Source organism: Protopterus annectens, chromosome 13.part0 (genome assembly GCF_019279795.1).
Source record: "Protopterus annectens isolate FY-2018-M chromosome 13.part0, PAN1.0, whole genome shotgun sequence".
In the NCBI taxonomy this organism is placed as follows: domain Eukaryota; kingdom Metazoa; phylum Chordata; order Ceratodontiformes; family Protopteridae; genus Protopterus; species Protopterus annectens.
In genome coordinates, this window is record NC_056747.1 from 672,060,781 (window position 1) to 672,080,140 (window position 19,360).

The 19,360-nt window shown below is 39.1% G+C and overlaps 1 protein-coding gene across 4 annotated transcripts in view; it reads left to right on the forward strand.

The window, feature by feature from the left end:
• LOC122787576 (apoptosis-inducing factor 3-like) overlaps positions 1–19,360 on the forward strand; it is a 1,199,414-nt gene that overhangs the window by 869,143 nt on the left and 310,911 nt on the right. For all 4 annotated transcript variants that reach the window (XM_044054360.1, XM_044054361.1, XM_044054359.1 and 1 more), the window contains one exon: positions 2,703–2,820. In XM_044054360.1, coding sequence (XP_043910295.1) covers positions 2,703–2,820 — 118 coding nt within the window. The remainder of the gene's footprint in view (positions 1–2,702; positions 2,821–19,360) is intronic.

A 19,360-nucleotide genomic window follows, 5' to 3' on the forward strand; every position in this document is an offset into this window, starting at 1 on the left:
TGCAGCCCGACTGAAGAAACTCCGGCTGTACTCAGTGGCATATCGCTTACTCAGAGTTGATCTCTGCCTGACTTACAAAGCCATGTCCAACTCAGAATTGATGGACATGCTCCACCTAAAGAAATCCAAGTCACTGCGAGCCATGCGCTCTAGTGTTCTAAACCTTGCCACAACAATAAATAGAACATGCTAGAGGGATAGATTCCTGTCACAGAGACTTCCCCATGCTTTGGAACAAAATTCCTAACTACATTAGGCAGAGCCCCTCACTAACACTCTTCAAGAGAAGCCTTGACGAGTGGATGGGTAACAGAAAATACACCCCTGGGATCACTTCATTGGCTCTGCTTGACAGAGGCTCAGTTAATTAATCAATGGGGCGGTGAAAGCCGACACACTCTGGCTAGGCTTATAAATGCCCTCCGGCAGATAGCCTACTACCTACCTATGAACCTATGACAGTCTTGATATATGGAATGTTCCCTTTTTGCAGATCCTACAAACAGACAATGGCAAGCAACAATACTTAATTTTAAAAACTGATCTTTCAAAGTTACACACATTCCACAGCCACTTGGTCTAGGTCTCTTGTATCCTCTCTCAGTCTTGTAGTACACACTGTTTCAACCTCTATAAGGGGAAGAATAAAGGAAAACACATCTGGACTGAGGTAATATGCAGTATTTATTTTATTCAAAATAAACCGCAAACTTGAGTCCAATGCACAAAAAGCCTTCTAAAGAGGTCTGGTTGATAGGTTAAATACTGGGGCATTTTTGTATCTGATACTACTGTTTCAAATAACCTTCTGACATGCAGATAGAGTGCCTTCAGTTTGTTCTGCACTTAGCAGCTGCCTCATACTCCTGCTTTTCAGCGTTTTCTCTTGGCAGGAAGCAACAGTGACAGACAGTTGACCATTTCAGGTACTGTCCAGTACCATATGTAAGTTTATAATGCGATCTGATGCTAAAATGTAGAAATGTTAACAATTCATTTAATTCTGAATGTCTTTCGAACACCACTTGGCTGCATGTCCTCCCAGCGGTCGAGTGGCGTTCGAAAAACATGCGTGAATGGGTGTGCCTTCATTGAAGGTTGGGCATCGGGCTACCAACTAGGCAGCATAAAAATCTACTGCCAATCATTAGCTGACTGGAGTTCCACTGTGGCAACCCGTAACCGGGAAAAAGCCGAAAGAAAAACACGAACAACATTTAATTTAATAAACATGTATCCGTAAATTACCATATAGGTGGCAGTACACTAAACACCGAAAGTTTGATAAGAGACTTAGGGACACAGGTGGACAGTGGTCTCACCTTCGATAACCACATCGCCACAACAGTCAGGAAATCCTTCTATGTGGCACACCTCATCACTAAGGGCTTTTCATCCAGGAAAGAAGGAGGTCATTGTCCCACTGTACTCATCCCTCATTAGACCCATTATAGAATACAATGCCCCGTTTGGTATGCACCTCTCAAGACATCTGCAACAACTGGAAAGGCCACAGAAATACCTCACTAAAAGAATCACAGGCCTAAAGCAGATGCCCTACGCTGAACGCCTTAAAAAACTCCAGCTATACTCTGTCGCATATCGTCTACTCAGAGGTGATCTTTGCTTAACATACTAGGCCATGTCAAACCCAGAGCTGTTGGACATGCTACACTTAAAGAAATCCCAATCCCTCAGAGCCACATGCTCCAGGGATCTAAACCTTGTCATCACAATAAACAAAACATGCTGGAGGGATAGGTTGCTGACCCAGAGCCTCCCCAGACTCTGGAATAGATTGCCCATACATGTCAAGCAGAGTGCCTCTTTGGTCCTCTTCAAAAGGAACCTTGACGATTGGATGGGAGAAAGGAAATTCACCCCGGGGATCACGTCAGTCGCCCTGCTAGACAGGGGTCCAGGGAAGTAAATAGCGTGGGAAGAAATAGCCAGGGAATTGTTATGGCTAGGCTTGTATAGGCCCTAGGGCTGATAGCCTAGTACCAACCTATGAATTCTGAATGTTTTTCTTCCTGATTTTACATTTGCATATACAGAACTCTCTTCTCGTCTTGAATTATCCAGTTTGTATGAATACCAAAGCAGAAGGCTTGTTACTTCTTTTATAGTATCTGTCTCTGTCATTTATAAACTTGATAACAAAGGGGTGTCTGAAGGCAGTTAAATTTTCTTTCATTTATTGCATCTGCTTTTCTTTTTTTAAAGTTATGCCTAAAAACAGGCCACAAGGTCATTGTACTTTGTTAGAAAATAAAAATTGCTAAGAATGCTAAATGACAAGAATGTAAAAGGTCTAAGTTAACAGATTTATGGACCTGAAGATTTGTGTTGTAATTAATGCAGCTGTGGTCTTTTTGAATGTTTCTCTGAATGCAGCTTTATCTGTTTTCATTTGTACCCAGGTTTGGTAAATTTTGGAAAATGTAGTGGCTTATCTGCAACACACGTGCCATACTGTGTGTCATAAAACTAAACTGTTTTCCCTGGTGAGCTGATACTGCTTTTTCCTCGTAGCATTGCAATATGTAATTCTAATAAATCATTTATTTAAAAAGGCTTACACATTTTCTTTGTCTTCATTCAGAATGCCGATAAGTGCAGACATGTATTTTTATTTTCCTAGCACAGAATATTGTATTCAGATCACATTTGTTGTATTTTCATATGTTTTTCTCCTGTAGCATATGCAAACCAACATCCAAGGAGTCTTTGCAGCAGGAGATGTTGCATCCTTTCCCCTCCCTCTGATGAACAGTAAGAGAGTTAGCATTGGACACTGGCAGTTAGCGCTTGCCCAAGGTAATAAATTTATTGATTTCCTATAGATGTCTATTAAAATCCATTAGATGCCTTCTGACTACAAAGTGCTGCATGGTATGTTTGTTGCATTACTGAGCTGTAGGTTCCATGAACTCTGCCAGATATCACATTTAAAGAAAACACAACAGCATAGTAAGCACCAGTCCTTCTTTTCCAAGTGAGATTAGAGCCAGTAAATAATGTGCTGTGTTAGACACCCCCACGCACTCCTAACTACTACTTTAGCATATGTTTTAAAGAAAGGCAGCAATGGCACTTAAGAACACAACATTGTAGAACACTGACAAATCTTGAGATGAGTTCCACTTAGCAGAAATAAGCAACACTATTTAATGTATCCTGATCTGAAGTGAGGTGTATAAAAATACAAAAACACAATGGAGTAATAAAAAGATAAAAATAAAACATTGATTCTGAATCCATTAATATAATTCTTAACCAGAACCATTAAATGCAGTCACAATTTGCTGCACTTCTAAAATCTTTCTGTACAGTTTCCTTTTTTTTTTATTGAAGACATTTTTAAACCATTTCTAATTACCTCAACTGCATTCTCCCCTTCTATTTTCTTTCAGAACCAACTTCCTCAGTAGCCTTCTCTCCAACATTGGAGAATTATCTTACCTAACCAAAGTGTATATTTTTTTCACTACAGAGGTCAGTAGAGAAAGAGTTGGTACAATTTAATGTGCCTTGTCACAGCCCTGTTAGTCCTGACTTTCATTTTGTTGGAAGTGGTTCAGGTCATACTTACACATGTTGCGTGCGTGCGCATGTGTGTGTTAAATAACTTATTACAAGGTGAAGGAATCTAAAATGCAAACCTTAGATGCTGAATTAGAGACAAAGGAAACTAAGAAGTTTATAAGTGATATTAATATCTGTAATAAAAGCACGTCCTTTTCATGGTGAAAGAAAAAAAATCTGTCTGGATTGCCAATACTGTATAACCGCTACAAGGGCTAATGAGGAATAAAAGATAATGCGTTGGGCTTTCATTAAAGGCATGTTTGCATCTCTCAGGTGAAATTGGACAGATTCTGATTATTCTGATCTTTCCTCAAAAACTGACAATGAAAATGAGTTAGTGAAAGATGCACATTCAACAAAACCTACAGATTTAATTTATTGAGATTTGATTACCAGGAAAGTCTGACTAGATATGTGCCCATTTTTAGTGGAAGCCCGATGGGGTTGAGGCTGCAGAGTATTACAAAAACATGTTAAGAACATTATTTTTACAATCTTCAAAAATATTACAAAAACATATAAAGTTTAAATAATTAGACCAAATGCAGCTGGAAGGGCTATGGGTCTTCCCATTAATATCTCATAGGGTCTCAGTTTCCTTGTAGAATTCCAAGTGTCTCTGACTATAAGTTTTGCTTAGTACAAATCTTTGAAAAAAAAAATGTTAAGGGTCCTATTAACTCTCTCTACTAGTCCAGATGATTGCTGATGGTTGGGACAGTGAAGACTCAGCTTAAAAAAAATTCACACAGCTCCCTCATCAGGGAATTAAACTGAGTTTTCTGGTCACTATTAATAGTGCAAGGTACACCAAATTTACAGAATCTGCTTTGTGACATGGGTGAGCTTTTACCCATGCATAAAACATACAAATCACGACTAAAACATATTGTAAATTATGTATTTTAATCATCTGGACAAAGTCCAGCTGTACATAAACAAAAGGTCCCCAAGGTGGTAAGCATACACCCTTAATATTTGCATTTTTGCTGACATTGTATTCTAAACAATCACATAGTTATTAATATACTGAAGTATCAAAGAGGAGACATGAGTGGTATACCAACTTCGGGTAATTTGATTAAATAAAGCTGTCTTACCTGCATGGTCTAGTAAAGGACATGCCCTTACCAGGTAAGGTAGCAAGGAGGCATGCGTCACTAGTCGGCCATCTGGATGTCACCATATTCCATCAGAGGATTTAATACATCCATCGTTGAGGTACCTCTGAACTTCTCCCTGGGGTGCTTCAGCTTGAAAACTGAAACTTTATCAAAATGAAATACGTTATCGTTATTAGAGTTTTCCAATAGCATTAAATAAGAATTATTACTTTTATAGTCTGCTTGGTGGCATAATCTGCCAAATTATCTATGCCCTTTTGATTGGCTTTCAATGAAAATTTTTAACAGCAAAAAAAAAAGACACCGTTTTTGTTAAAACAAAATATTATTTTTACGACCAAATCTTCATTTTGATCAGGCACCATCCATAAATTTAATTTGGCATTGTGCATAAGTCCTTTCTAGAAGAAAGCAGATAATTAGTCTGACACGAACAGTCATTCTCTTTACCATCTTTAGCAATAGACAACAAAAATGCAGGATTTAAAACAGGGCAGCGTATTAGAGAAAGAGATGGATCAGGAAAAAAAAAAGTGCACATCCATATTTAGTTAGACGTGCAGTCAAGAGGGGTTGAGTTTCATTTTAAGTAATAAAGATGATTCAGTGTGAGGGATAGTTACTGTAAGATCTTACTGTGAGATATTAAATGACCAAAAATAACGTAACTGAGGTAACCATATCTGTAATATTTCTGTTGGCACTTGGTGCCCTTTTGCTGCAGGGATAGCTAAAATAACACTGCTGAAAAGAATCAGATGCTATTAGTAAATTATTTACATATTGCACGAACACAGACCCACCTGGAAATGTCACATCCTTTAAATATTTTTTTTTAGAATTTGAGAAAATAATGAAAGAGATTTAGTGTATCCTTGTGGCAGCCATGTCCATGTATGCTACTGTCCCTTATAAGTAAAAGTAAGCAAACTGACTTTCTGAATGGATAGGTATAGAAAAGAATGCTGAATGGAGAACTGTTACAGAAAAAATATTTTGCTGTAGATAGTATGTAATTAAGTATTGTTGCTGGTTTTGGAACCACAAGAAAAGTTGATAATACTGCATTGTTTATAGCCCTCAGATCTTGCATAAACCTATAAGTATTTTTTTTTTTTATTTTATAGGTTGAATAGTAGGAGTATTACAAAGACTTATAGCTGGCACTATTTATTTCTTGTATCAAGTCTGAATTACAGGTTTGACTTTCTGTTGTGCTTCTGATTTCAGTGGATACTGTGGAATTTTAGGGAGGGGTTTTGATGGATTCTATTTTAGTTTTGCAGGTTTTATTATACCTACTTCATTAGCATGTTTAACGCATAAGTTAGCAGATACCTGCTGCAGCAGTTTTCAGTTGTCTGTATGCCTTCAAAAGGATTTTCTTAGATTTTGCTAAAAATTCTAATACTTCCCCCTCTGATTCTGTTGGAATCCCTTCTGGTGTATAGTAAATGGTGTAACCCAGCTTGCATAGAAGATTTACTGGTATACTTTTACTCAAAGAAAAGAATGCCTTTCTTCAATCAGAGCTAAAGAAATGGGTATAGGTTTTAAAATAGGCTATGTAACAGTAGCATTTGTTACACAAACTGCCTTTACTTTGATTCGATACTGATATTTGACTGTCTGAAGTAACTTTTAATACAGACCTAGTGTTGCCAGTTCCACCAGGAATGGAATTTGCTTTGCATTTATTTCTACTTTAACATAGGGTCCTTTTTGATCCAGTGGCAGCAAAGGGTCAAGATTTATTTTTGTTTTTATTAACCTGCCATAGTCAATAAGGTGATTTGCAGCACTTAATAACTACTGTAAGTCTTTTTCCTGCCAGTCTATAAGCACTTGCTTTATTTGATTTTGTACAGGGCTTACAAACCCTGCACAAAGGCAGCTGCAATAGCTGGTTTAGCTTGTTCATTTGGGTCTGATATTTGAATGTTTATCAAACACTGCTTTAAGATAACTCAAATAATCTGCAGGGACCTTCTCTTTATTTTGCCTACATGCCTGGCACACTTTTGTAATTTAACAATGCTATCCTTTTATCTATTAGTGCATTTCCTGTGGGAGTAAAATTTGTTATTTTAGCCTTTTCACTGTGTTCTTATTTCATTTGAAGTAACTTCCTGAAGCAGGTGTTTTAAATCTGTCAAAGTAGGGTTGTAACATTTTATTATAGTTTTTTTTTTAAATTCCTCCTTAAACCTTCATGGATGTTTTTTTTTTTTTTTTTTTTTTTTTTTTTAGTTAGAAAACATTTATTTATGGTATGCAAATCAGCATTAGCGCCCCTCCCCCCCATTTTTTAAAGGTTCCAAAAGATCCGCTCCAGAGGCAATAGGGGTGGGGTGCAGTAGCTACTGGAAGATTATCATCTTCTTTAGATGTGTCTGCTTTTTGGCCATCCTTAGTTTTGTTTTTTTTTCCCAAACCTGCCAAAACAGGATAAATGGATCCCTTTTTACTGGTCTATACTGCTTTCTTAACATCTTTTACCTGTTGCAACAGTTGTTTATTAGCATCCTGTAACCCCCTTAATGCTGATTCTTTTCCTTTTAAGAGCTTCAGTATACCAAGAATAAAATGCTGACATTTGTTCCCCACTTACTTTGTTTTTCTTCTTTTTCCAAAATACCTTTCAAGTGCATTAATTTATCCTTATCATAAGTTCCATTTAATGGAAACACCCCACCAGAACAATTCTTAGTAAGCTGAAACCAATCAGGCAAATACTTACAACTTCCTTTATTTTAACTGTGATACATAAAATATGCAGGTGTTCCATTTTCAAGGATTCAATCTTGGTTGCTTATCTTTGTTCCCATTGTTCTCTCTCTTTTTTCGTTTGTTATATATTTCTTTTTTTTTTTTTTTTTTTTTAAGACTTACCTTACAGATCCTGGATCCTGGCAGTTCATAGGACAGGAAAATAACTGTATCAATCCACAAACCATTCAGGGAGGGAAAGCTAAGAGTTCTGTCATCATGCAGTGACAGAGGAGAAGTTTTGATCAGCCTTTTCTCACAGCACCCCCTTGCTTTCAAAATTTACAGCTCCAGCATTGCAATTGGGATAACTGTGTCCAAAACTGACCACTCTTTTGGACCCTCTGAGGGTACTTTCACACAGTCGGACCTGTACTTGATTTAATAACAGACACACGTTTCAACATGATGTAGGCTCATAAATTTGAATTAACCCTACTTTTAACTTTTCAGTTTCTCTCTCTCTGCAGTCATAACCTCACACAACAACACAGACATCAGTTGTACATTAAAGCAGCACAAAGCAAACAGTCATGCAAGGCTCCACCTTGTGTTAAATTCTCTTTTTTTGTTTGTTTGTTTTTGTTTTTTAATATATACACATATACAGTAACAACTTGTCTTTAGTTGCTGTGGGATCCACCCACTATAACCTTGAGGGTACCACCCTCAACACAAGGCACCTCCTTGTGTGAAATTGTCTTTTTGTTATGTGCACATAACCTTATCCTTAGTTCCTGTGGGATCTGCCCACTATACACTTGAGGGTACCTCCCTCGACACAAGGCACCTCCTTGTGTTTTTTTTTTCATTAATAAATTTTTTGTTATGTCTTGTGGGAACTACCCACTATTACTTTGACATACAATGAATAAGCACATTTCTGTCATTCCACAAGGCAGCAAATACCATATACCTAACAAGCAACTCAGTCATTCAACAAAATGGAACCTCATATACTTAAAAAGCAGTGTCAGTCATTCAACAAAACAGTACACATTATATATTTAAAAGCAAGGTCAGTCATTGAACAAAACAGGACACATATGCTTAAGAGCAAGGTCAGTCATTGAACAAAACAGTACACAGTATATACTTTATAGCAGTCAGTCATTTAACAATGCAATAAACACATTAACACTATTACTTTGAACTGCAGTTGCCTAAAAGAGAGGAAAGAAAGAAAAACATTTTTCCAAAGCTATTTTTCTATCTCTAGCCCTAATATGTTTGCTCACCCTGAATAGTTAAGTGTCCGATCTCCGGCCATTCTATACAAAACAGTGTGGAATTCACAGAATAATTTTCTGTGCTGGACCCTTTATTATTCATTCCACAGTGTTCTGCAGCAGGATCAAAGTTCAGATTTCAAGCACTGCACCAAAATGTTAAAGTGCAGTTTAAAATGTACATAACACTAATTACCTTTTAGTCTTGAGCCAAGAATAACTCTTTAGGATGTGCAAAACATTTTCTTTTTATTTAAATCCACATATGTCAGCGCTGGGAGACTAACTTCACAGTTTAAAAATCAGTCTTCCCAAGCAGCAAAAATACACAGTTTTTATTTCCTTTTCTTATCAGTATCATGCATGCAGAATACTGACATTGACAAATAGGGTCTCTGCAGACTCTCGTGCTTCTTGCTTAGTGCTGCACGTGAACACTTAACAGTCATGTTTTTAGTAACAGTAATGTTTTAGAAAAACACAAGCCATCTGGCCTGGCAATAAGTCTTGTTTTTTTGACCTTGTATATTTCAGTACCAGTAACATTCTAACCCCAACATTCCTTGTAACTACCCATCGTAGCTTGGGAAGAGCAGAGCTTACATAAAACAAAATCTTTTACATTGTGTTCTTTCTGCTTTTAGAAACCAGTCTTTGTAACATCCGTTAAACCCTTCAGCACTTTCTTTACCTTCAGTCATCTGTTAATACACTTGCAGCTTGATATTAGAATGCAGTTATGAAACACTTAGAACTACAATAAGTATCTGTGGTTTGCGTAATAAGGGTGATGTGCACAGCTGTAGTAACTACAGAGGGATTAAACTGATCAGTCACAGCATGAAGTTATGGGAAAGAGTAGTGGAAGCTAGGTTAGGAAGGGAGGTGATGATTAGTGATCAGCAGTATGGTTTCATGCCAGGAAAGAGCACTACAGATGCGATGTTTGCTCTGAGAGTGTTGATGGAGAAGTACAGAGAAGGTCAGAAGGAGTTGCATTGTGTCTTTGTGGATTTAGAGAAAGCATATGACAGGGTGCCTAGAGAGGAGTTGTGGTATTGTATGAGGAAGTCGGGAGTATCAGAGAAGTATGTAAGAGTGGTACAGAATATGTATGAGGGTAGTGTGACAGCGGTGAGGTCTGCGGTGGGAGTGACGGATGCTTTTAAGGTGGAGGTGGGATTACATCAAGGATCGGCTCTGAGCCCTTTCTTATTTGCAATGGTGATGGACAGGTTGATAGACGAGATCAGACAAGAGTCTCCATGGACTATGATGTTTGCAGATGACATTGTGATCTGTAATGAGAGTAGGGAACAGGTGGAGGAGACCCTGGAGAGGTGGTAATATGCTCTAGAGAGAAGAGGAATGAAGGTCAGCAGGACTAAGACAGAATATATGTGTGTGAATGAGAGGGAGGATAGAGAAATGGTGAGGATGCAGGGAGTAGAGGTGGCGAAGGTGAATGAGTTTAAGTACTTGGGATCAACAGTTCAGACTAATGGTGAGTGTGGAAGAGAGGTGAAGAAGAGAGTACAGGCAGGATGGAGTGGGTGGAGAAGAGTGTCAGGAGTGATTTGTGACAGACGAGTACCAGTAAGAGTGAAAGGGAAGGTCTACAAGAGGGTAGTGAGACCAGCTATGTTATACGGGTTGGAGACAGTGGCATTGACAAAAAGGCAGGAGTCAAAGCTTGACGTGGCAGAGTTGAAGATGTTACGATTTGCACTGGGTGTGACGAGGATGGACAGGATTAGGAATAAGTATATTAGAGGGTCAGCCCAGGTTGCAAGGTTTGGAGACAAAGCCAGAGAGGCAAGATTACGTTGGTTTGGACATGTGCTGAGGAGGGATGCAGAGTATATTGGGAAAAAGATGCTAAGGATGAAGCTGCCAGGTAACAGGAAAAGAGGAAGGCCTAAGATAAGGTTTATGGATGTGATGAGAGAGGACATGCAGGTGGTTGGTGTGACAGAGCAAGATGCAGAGGACAGGAGGAAATGGAAACAGTTGATCTGCTGTGGCGACCCCTAATGGGAGCAGCCGAAAGAAGAAGGTTTGCGTAACTATTCATCTATACTACATATTTTTAACATGAGCAAATATTAAATAATTAACCAAATCTATTTGTGAAGAAATTGTAAGTTAATATGCATTTTGTGGAGAATAGTCATGAGAAATGCATTTTTCTCTAACACTGCTGAATGCTAGGAGTCTCAACATGAAACTGCACTCATTGCAAGCATTCTTAACCCTGGAAGATGCTGACATTTGTGCAGTCACAGAAACCTGGTTCAAAGCTGTGGAGAGCACCCCAGTCTTACCTGGTTACTCATCCTATCATATGTACAGACCCCAAACTGAGGGCAACAAAGCCAAATGAGGTAGTATTTCATTATATTTTAAAGATACACACACCTCCAGACTGTTCAAACAGTACGATGCATAGGAGATGCTCCAGGTGCAGTTAATGGTTGACAAGACCCCTATACAAATCATAGTTAGCTACAGGCTCCCAGCGTTGACTCAGGAAGCCCATGCCGCCTATCTGGACCTCTTGGAATCTATTAAGATTCAACCGTATAGCTTGATCCTGGGAAAATTTTAACTACCCAACCATTTATTGGAAGAACTACCCAAGCCAGAACACAAATGCTCAGATTCCTTGACTTCGTCAATGCCACTGCCTTGGACCAGCTGGTTGACACCCCCACAAGAGGTGACAACATCTTGGACTTGGTACTAACCAACATAGGAAACCACTGCAACATCCCCACAGTGTCATCATCCATAGTAAGATGAGAGCACAAAGCGGTCACCTTTGAAGTTACCATCTCCCCTGACCCCCCCCCCCCCCACAGCTAGGGCTAAACAAAAAAACTTCTCCAAAGCTGATTAATACCTCCTGAGGGAAGGTCTAAACAGCTTCACAGCCCTCTTTCCCAACAGTAGGAACTGGAACTAATGTCCACACCTGCACCAAAGTACTATACGACCACTTATATAAATGCATGGATTCAGCAATACCTGACAGAACAAAATCCTCCTCCTCAAGGAGGAGTAAACCTGTCTGGAGGTCATCAGCTATAAATAAACTCTACAACAAAAGAAAGACATTGCTGATTGCTATCCAGGACCAAGAAGAACAGGTGCCAAATTGGAAGCAATGTCTCCTTGGCTTAAACAGGCAAATAAGATTATTAGTGAAGTCCTTCAAAGCTAACTTCACATTCAAAATTGGCCACATCTGCTTAAGACGATCATAAGGCCTTCTTCACATACGTCTGCAGTCTAAGGGGAAACACCCAAATCTGCTCAGAACTGATGGTCAAGGACACCACATGCACAAATGACGTGGATATAGCCAACCCACTGGTAGACAGGTTCAGTAAAAATTGTAAAATTTTGCTGGATCACAAATCTTCATTACCTATTTTCAGTACACCATTTGGTAGGTACAGATTCTTAAGAATGCCATTTATGATAAATTCTGCCAGTGAAGTATTTCATCGTGTGATGGAGCAAATTTTTTTCAGGTTATTCATGTGGTATCATAGTAGACAACATTACTGTAGTGGGCAGTGATGAAGACGAACATGATAGAAACCTCAAGAAAGTTCTAGACCATACATGTGAAGTCAGTCTTAAACTGAATCCTCAGAAATATAAATTCAAGCTGAAAGAAGTTACTTTTGTGGGCAATTTGTTTACTAGTTCTGGCTTACAATCATATCAGTATAAGCAAGCAGCAATTCTTGAGATGCCAGTTCCAGACAGTGTCACATCTTTGCAGCGTTTTCTAGGTATGGTCAACTATTTAGGGAAGTTCATCCCAGACCCGAGTAAGGGTTTAGCACCGTTAAAAGAGCCGACATGCAAAAATGTAAATTGGTCCTGGTTAGCACAACACTAAAGAGCATTTGATGTTCTGGAACCAGAAATTGCCAGTCCACCCACATTGAGATATTATGATGTCCACAAACCAGTAACTCTTTCTTGTGGTGCTTCTAAGTATGGTCTTAGTGCAGCATGTCTTCAAGATGGCATACCAGTTGCCTGTTCTTCCAGAACTTTAACCCAAATTGAGATGCAGTATGCGCAAATTGAAAAAGCTTTTGGCAGTAGTTTTCGCATGTTCAAAGTTCCATGATTATATTTATGGCAAACCTGTTCAAACAGAGACTAATCACCAACCTCTAGTGACAATTCTAAAAAAAAAACAATACATTCAGCCCCAGCACACTTGCAATACATGATGTTAAAATTGCAAAAGTACAATTTCAATATTATTTATACAAATATATCTTGCAGATACTTTGTCGAGAGCACCCAGACAAACAGAACAGCATGATAATGAGAAAACAGACTTTGAAGTCATGGAAGTCAGAAAATTTTCCTCATCACATCTTGATAAACTCAGAAATCACACAGCTTTAGACGCAGTTCTCCAGAAGCTGAAATATTTTATCAGTCAAGGATGGCCTATGCAACAAACCAGTTTACCACTTGACATACAGAAGTATTTTCCTTACCAAGACAAGCTCATGATGGAAGATGGAATCATCATGAAAGGTCCTAAAGTGGTAATTCCTTAAGCATTACAACAGGAATATATTAAAGTTTTGCACCGTGGTCACTTGGGTACTAATTCATCCAAAAGAAGGGCAAGAGGCATAGTATTTTGGCATATAGAGAAGGAAACTCTAGCATGTTCTGTTTCCAACAGTACTATATCGCACCAACAAAAAGAACCACTTCAGCTAAACCAGATTCCTAAATTACTGTGGTCGACGGTTGCTTCTGATATTTTTGAATGGAATGGTCAACATTACTTAGTATTAATAGACTCTTACTCAGATTGGTTTGAAATTGACCTTCTTCCTAACTTAACATCTAGCACTGTCATTACAAAATTGCAGTGCCATTTTTCTGTCCATGGTAGTCTGCACAAAGTTGTATCTGACAATATTACACAGTTTACAAGTCAGCAGTTCAAGAAGTTTGCTGAGTCTTTGGGACTTTGTCCATGTTACTAGTAGCCTGAGTATCTGCAGTCCAATGGATTAGCTGAGCTTGCAGTTGAAAGTGCTAAATATTTGTTAGAGAAATCCAAGAGAGGTGGTACCAGTGTTTTTCTACTCAGTCTCAGAAATATTCCCCGAGATAACTTGCTTGGTTCACCTGCTTAGAGATTAATGTCTAAACAGACAAGAACAACCTTGCTGTTCAGTAAACAGCTATTGATTCCAAATGCTAAGAACAGAGTGATCAAGATTCAACATTTGAAAAAAAACATTACTCACAGTAGTTGTATTACATTAAATCTAGCAAACCTCTTAGACCATTAAGACAAGGAGAGTTCATAAGAATGCAAACATCTAAAGAATGTGACGAGTGGGAATTATAAAAAATATTTGTGAGGAACCGAGATCTTATATTGTACAATCGGAAGGAGTGGATTTCAGAAGGACGCAAAGACATATACTTCCAGTCTCCAAACCAGTGACACAACAGATTGCCTGTGCCAAAGACTCTTATTTCTCAGAGTGACTCTACACTTGTTCAGATTTCAGAGGACAGTGTACTTAATTCGAATAATCCTGATGCTGTCCCCGAAGTTCCTATTGAGAAGAATTCCCCAGAGACTGTTCCTGTTGCCAATTCCTCTGATGCAGCACCTACAACCACTGTGGAATGCGGTTAGCCCACACCCTCTGCGGCTGCTGGGGTCCTCTCAGTGGGTAAGAGAATGTGCCAGTGTTTTCAGTGGGAGCACACTGAGGTTTCTCAGTTCTTAGAAAATATTATGAGTTGTTACTGAAAGAATTTCAGGATCCTACACCCACTCCTGCTGTTCCTCCTGCTTTAGCGAATGCACATATTAATGCCTGCAAATTTCATGGTAGCCAAAAGGCAGATAGAATGTGTACATTTCCTTAGTCTTTTAATTGTTGTACACTATTTCTAGACCTGTCCCAGCAGCTATAGCTATTGTTGATCCCACTGCTGCTAAGCACACACAGTCAATTCCAATCCTGTTTCTGATAAGTATGGGGAAATTATTGATGAGTATGGGGAAAAATGTATACTTCTGCAACTCTATTTTTTCAGAATTTTCAGTTGTCAGGCTCAAATGTTAAAAGCTTGTTTTGATTAATTGTGAAAGTATGAGGAATGTTGTATCTGCAGTTTCATCTTGTGAGAAAAAAATATATGCTAACTTAGTTTCTCCTGTTGCACAGGTCACTACTCATTGTTTACAGTGTGGGTATGACTCTGTTGATACTTCTTTCATGGCTATGGCCACTGGTACTAGTTTGGGGAGGTTTGTGTGGCTGCATTCTCAGACCCTCCCAGATGAAGTTAAAATTGAGACTTTAAATTTAACCTTGGATAGAAATTTAGTGTTTAGTCCCTCTGCAGTAGAGGTGATCAAAAAGTGTGATAAAAAGGGGAAAGCTGATCCAAGGAATCTGATTTTCTGCCCTTTTCCAAATTTTCCAAGGGATTTTCTGTCTCCTCATCCAATTTTGGCAAAAAGCAGAAACCATGATCTCAACAAAATAAATCAGACATTTAAGAAGAAATGGCAAGGGGATTCCAAAAAGAAGTCTTGAATCTCCCAAAACCAAGGACAGTCCCACAAGTCTGAATGACTCTTTGAGACTCTATAACCCCCTCCTACTTTGGCTCTTTTTTCTTCCCGAAAGTCTGAATTTCCATTTTTCTGTTTGGCAACAAATGGTTTCAAACAAATGGGTTCTGAAAATATTTCATCAAGGTTACAGATGGATGTGGGAGTAAATTTCTCCATTCCATGGCATCATTCTTCATCCTCAGCTCAGACTTTGTTTCCACTGGTTCTTCATCACATGCTGTTCCAATGAGTGATAGAACCAGTTCCTCCTTCCCAGGTGGGGGAAGGGTTTTTATTCAAGGATGTTACTAGTGCCAAAGAAAGAAAATGCTTGAAGACTGGTCCTGGATCTTTCTTTCCTAAACCTGTTTGTGATGATGCTGAAATTCAAAATGATGTCACTTCACAACCTGCTATCTCTTCTTCCTCTTTCAAGTTTCCTGATAACGCTAGACTTAAAAGATGCTTATCACATCCCTACTCATCCAAACTTCAAACGTTTCTCAAGATTTTGTTTGTCTGGATCACATCATCAGTTGTCTACCTTACAATTTGGACTATCCACTGCATCAAGAGTGCTCACAAAGTGTCTAGCTTCAGTAATAGCTCATTATAGGCTACAGGGTATCCACACTTTTCCATATTAAATGACTTGTTTATCTTTCTAGAGTCTTTTTCAAAGTGTCAGGAATGTCTGTGTTAGGTGAAAGATCTCATACAAAATGGGATTCCAAGAGAACATTCAAAAGTCTTTTTTGACACCTTCACACAGGATTGTGTTCCTGGGATGTTAACTATACATCTCAGTTCAAAGAGCTTTTCTTACACAGGAAAAATAGATCCATATCTAGATTTATTTCTAAGGTTTTCCACTCAAAGTTTGGTCACCGTGTGGGAATACATCAGGATTTTGGGTCTCTTGGCATCTGTGATTCTCATGGTACTCCTGGCAAGACTAAAAAGATACAGTAGTATCTCAAATCTCTTCGGCCTCTGCCCCATCACCCTTTAGCTTTTCAAATTCCAATGCTGGGGTTTATCAGAAGAGAAATCATTTGGAGGAGAGAGCAGAGATCCTTAAATCCAGGGCTTCCCTTCTTCCTCCCTCACTTCTGCAAAACAGTTAGTCACCATAGACGCTTCAGACTGCTTGGGAAGCATTTTTGGAAGAGGTTAAAGTGCAGTGGGTGTGGGACACTGAGGACAGACACAATCGCATAAATATAAAGGAGATGCTTGCGCTGATCAATGCACTCAACTCTGTGAAACATCTTTGATCCCCGGAACCTCTTCAAGTGGTTATAGACAATGCCACAGTCATGTGGTAGATCAACAAACAAGGGGGAAACAGGTCGTACCACATGTTAGCTTGGGATATAGTTTCACAGCACAGTCTCACTCTACAGGCATCCTGCATTCCTTCAGAGGAAAATTGTGTGGCATACAAGCTGAGCAGGACCGGGGCAGACCCTCATGAATGGAGACTAGATCAGGGGGTCTTCTAAGATTTGATCCATCTGTGGGGAGTTCCTTAAGTTAACCTCTTTGCCTCCTCTCTAAACAATCAACTGGCAAGATTCTGTTTCAGGACTGCATGCATGCATGAAGGCCAGGAAGAAAGATGCCTTTTCTTTTCCTTGGATAAGAACGTTCCTGTATGCTTTTTCACCCTTTTCACTAATGTCCAGGGTACTTGTAAAGGTTCAGAAGAATTCCCCCAAGGTCATTGTGGTGACTCTCTTCTGGCCCGGGCAACCATGGTTCTCTCTTTTTTTGGAAATGGCCAGAAGCAATTACCACAAGCTTCTTTGAAGACTGAATCTACTTATACAAGAGCAGGGGTATTTGATATACCCCCCCCCCCGCAATATCAATCAACTTCAGTTGACTTCCTGGATGATAGAGTTTAATTCCTTTTAGGCAACTGTTTACTGAGGACATGCCTAGCATGTACTAATGGAGGCAACAAAGCCTGCTACTAGGAAGTCCTGTATTGGCAAATGGAAAAGGTTTTCTAGTTGGTGCCAGCAGCATAAACAGCACCCATTCAGGACTAGTTCTCTGGTTTTACAATATTTGTGTGAGTTACTATCCTATGGCCTTTCTTATTTCTCTTTCAAGGTTCATTTCTTGGCCATTTCAGCTTCTTTGCCTATGGACCCCCCTCTTTCAATGCAGCCTCATGTCAAAATGTTTTTGAATGGGTTTTTGCTCGAGGCCTCAGAGTAAACTGGTGGCCCCTCCTTAGGATCTTAATTTTGTGTTAGCGAAGCTTACACTTGCTCCATTTAACCAGATAACATGACTGACTTTAGATTCTTAACGTGGAAGATACTTTCACCAATTGCTCTGACCTCTGCAAGAAGAGTATCTGAGTTGCAAGCTCTTATGATAAGTAAACCCTATCTTATTTTCTGCAGAGATAGGGTTTCTTTGAGAACTAATCCTTTTTATGCCTAAAGTGGTATCCAGGTTTACTTTAAGCCAAACTATCCACCTCCCCGTTTTCTTTCTTGAACCTAAAAATGAGGAGGAGAGAATATTGCATACCTTGGATGTCCACAGACAAATTGGGTACTATCTTGACAGAAGTAACTGTTTCAGATCCTTGGACCAATTGTTCATTTCCTGTGAAGGTAAAAAAAGAGACCACCCATGTCAAAGCACATTATTTCCAAGTGGTTGTCTAAGGCTATAACCTTTTGTTATACTCACCATAACAAAGTGATTCCAGTCATGATCAAGGCCCACTCTACCAGGGCCTTAGCTTAATTTATGGCTTTTTGGAAAGGGTTGGATTCTTTAAGTATTCTAGAAGGTAGTGCTTGGTTCTCTGTGCATGCTTTTTCAAAGCTCTTTAAGCTTGATTCTTTCTCTAGGTCCAAGTCAGGCTTTGCTGGATCCATTCTCCCGGAGCTTCTGGACTCTCCTCCTTTCACCTCCCAAATGTAGTAAGCTAGGGTAATCTACCCATATCTCTAAGGCTACTGCAAAAGTGATCAAGATGTTGAACATGGTACAGTTGTGTAAATAAACTTATCATAACAGTAGATGTTCGAATAATCACTGCTGCATTATTTGCTTTCTCCCTCCAGCCCCCCTTGTTTTTTGGTGTGTACATTTATCCTGTCTTTGTCCTTTCAGAGCTCAGCCTCCCTCTCTCTGTTGGCAGGAAAGTTCTAAAGGGCTTTGTGCCCAAACTTGTCTTTTATTTAGCTCAGCTTGAGCTGCCTGATAATTTGGATATGTGGAAGGTGCCCAGAAGCTTTGGAAGTTGTCAGGTTGTTCTATCTTGGCAGGATATGACCCATATAGTTAAGGCTACTGTAACAGTGATCATTCAGATATCTACTGTTATGGGAAGTTTACGTAAATGGTTGTAATTTCTAACCAATTTAGATTTTTTAGTGTTACACAGTCGTGTGTTCTGAAAGTGGTATTTGCTGCATATTGAGCCATTTTATTATAAAGTTATTCAAGTTTGATTTTTGTGATGCCTGGAGGTTAGCAAGGATGGGAGTGCCATAAAGTAGTGAGGGTAGGAGGTAAGTAGCGCAAGTGTAGTTTGTTACATTGGTGAGAGTTTTTGGCTGTATAAAGCATTCCTTTTTTTGTGAATTTTTTAATGTAATTTTGTGTATGCACATTGAATTTAAGGTTATCATCCACTATCATCCCTAATAATTTGCTATAAGAAGTGATTTCAATGGTTGTATTTTTTTAAACAAACATTTTTATTGATTGTATGTGTGAATGTGTGTGTGTGGTGTGGAAGAACAGCCACTGCAGGACTAGCCACCTGGCAGTGTGAACCTTGGCTGTAGATGTTTGTCACTCTTGAAGTGACACCCCAACCTCATGTGTAGAAATGGGAAAAGGGGTTGTGGATGGATGGATGATGGATGAAACATCTTTATTGAATTATTACTTATGACATAGGCAATCATGCATTTACATAAATGAAAACAAACCATACTAACATTTCAGCTGCAAACATTGTACACTCATAT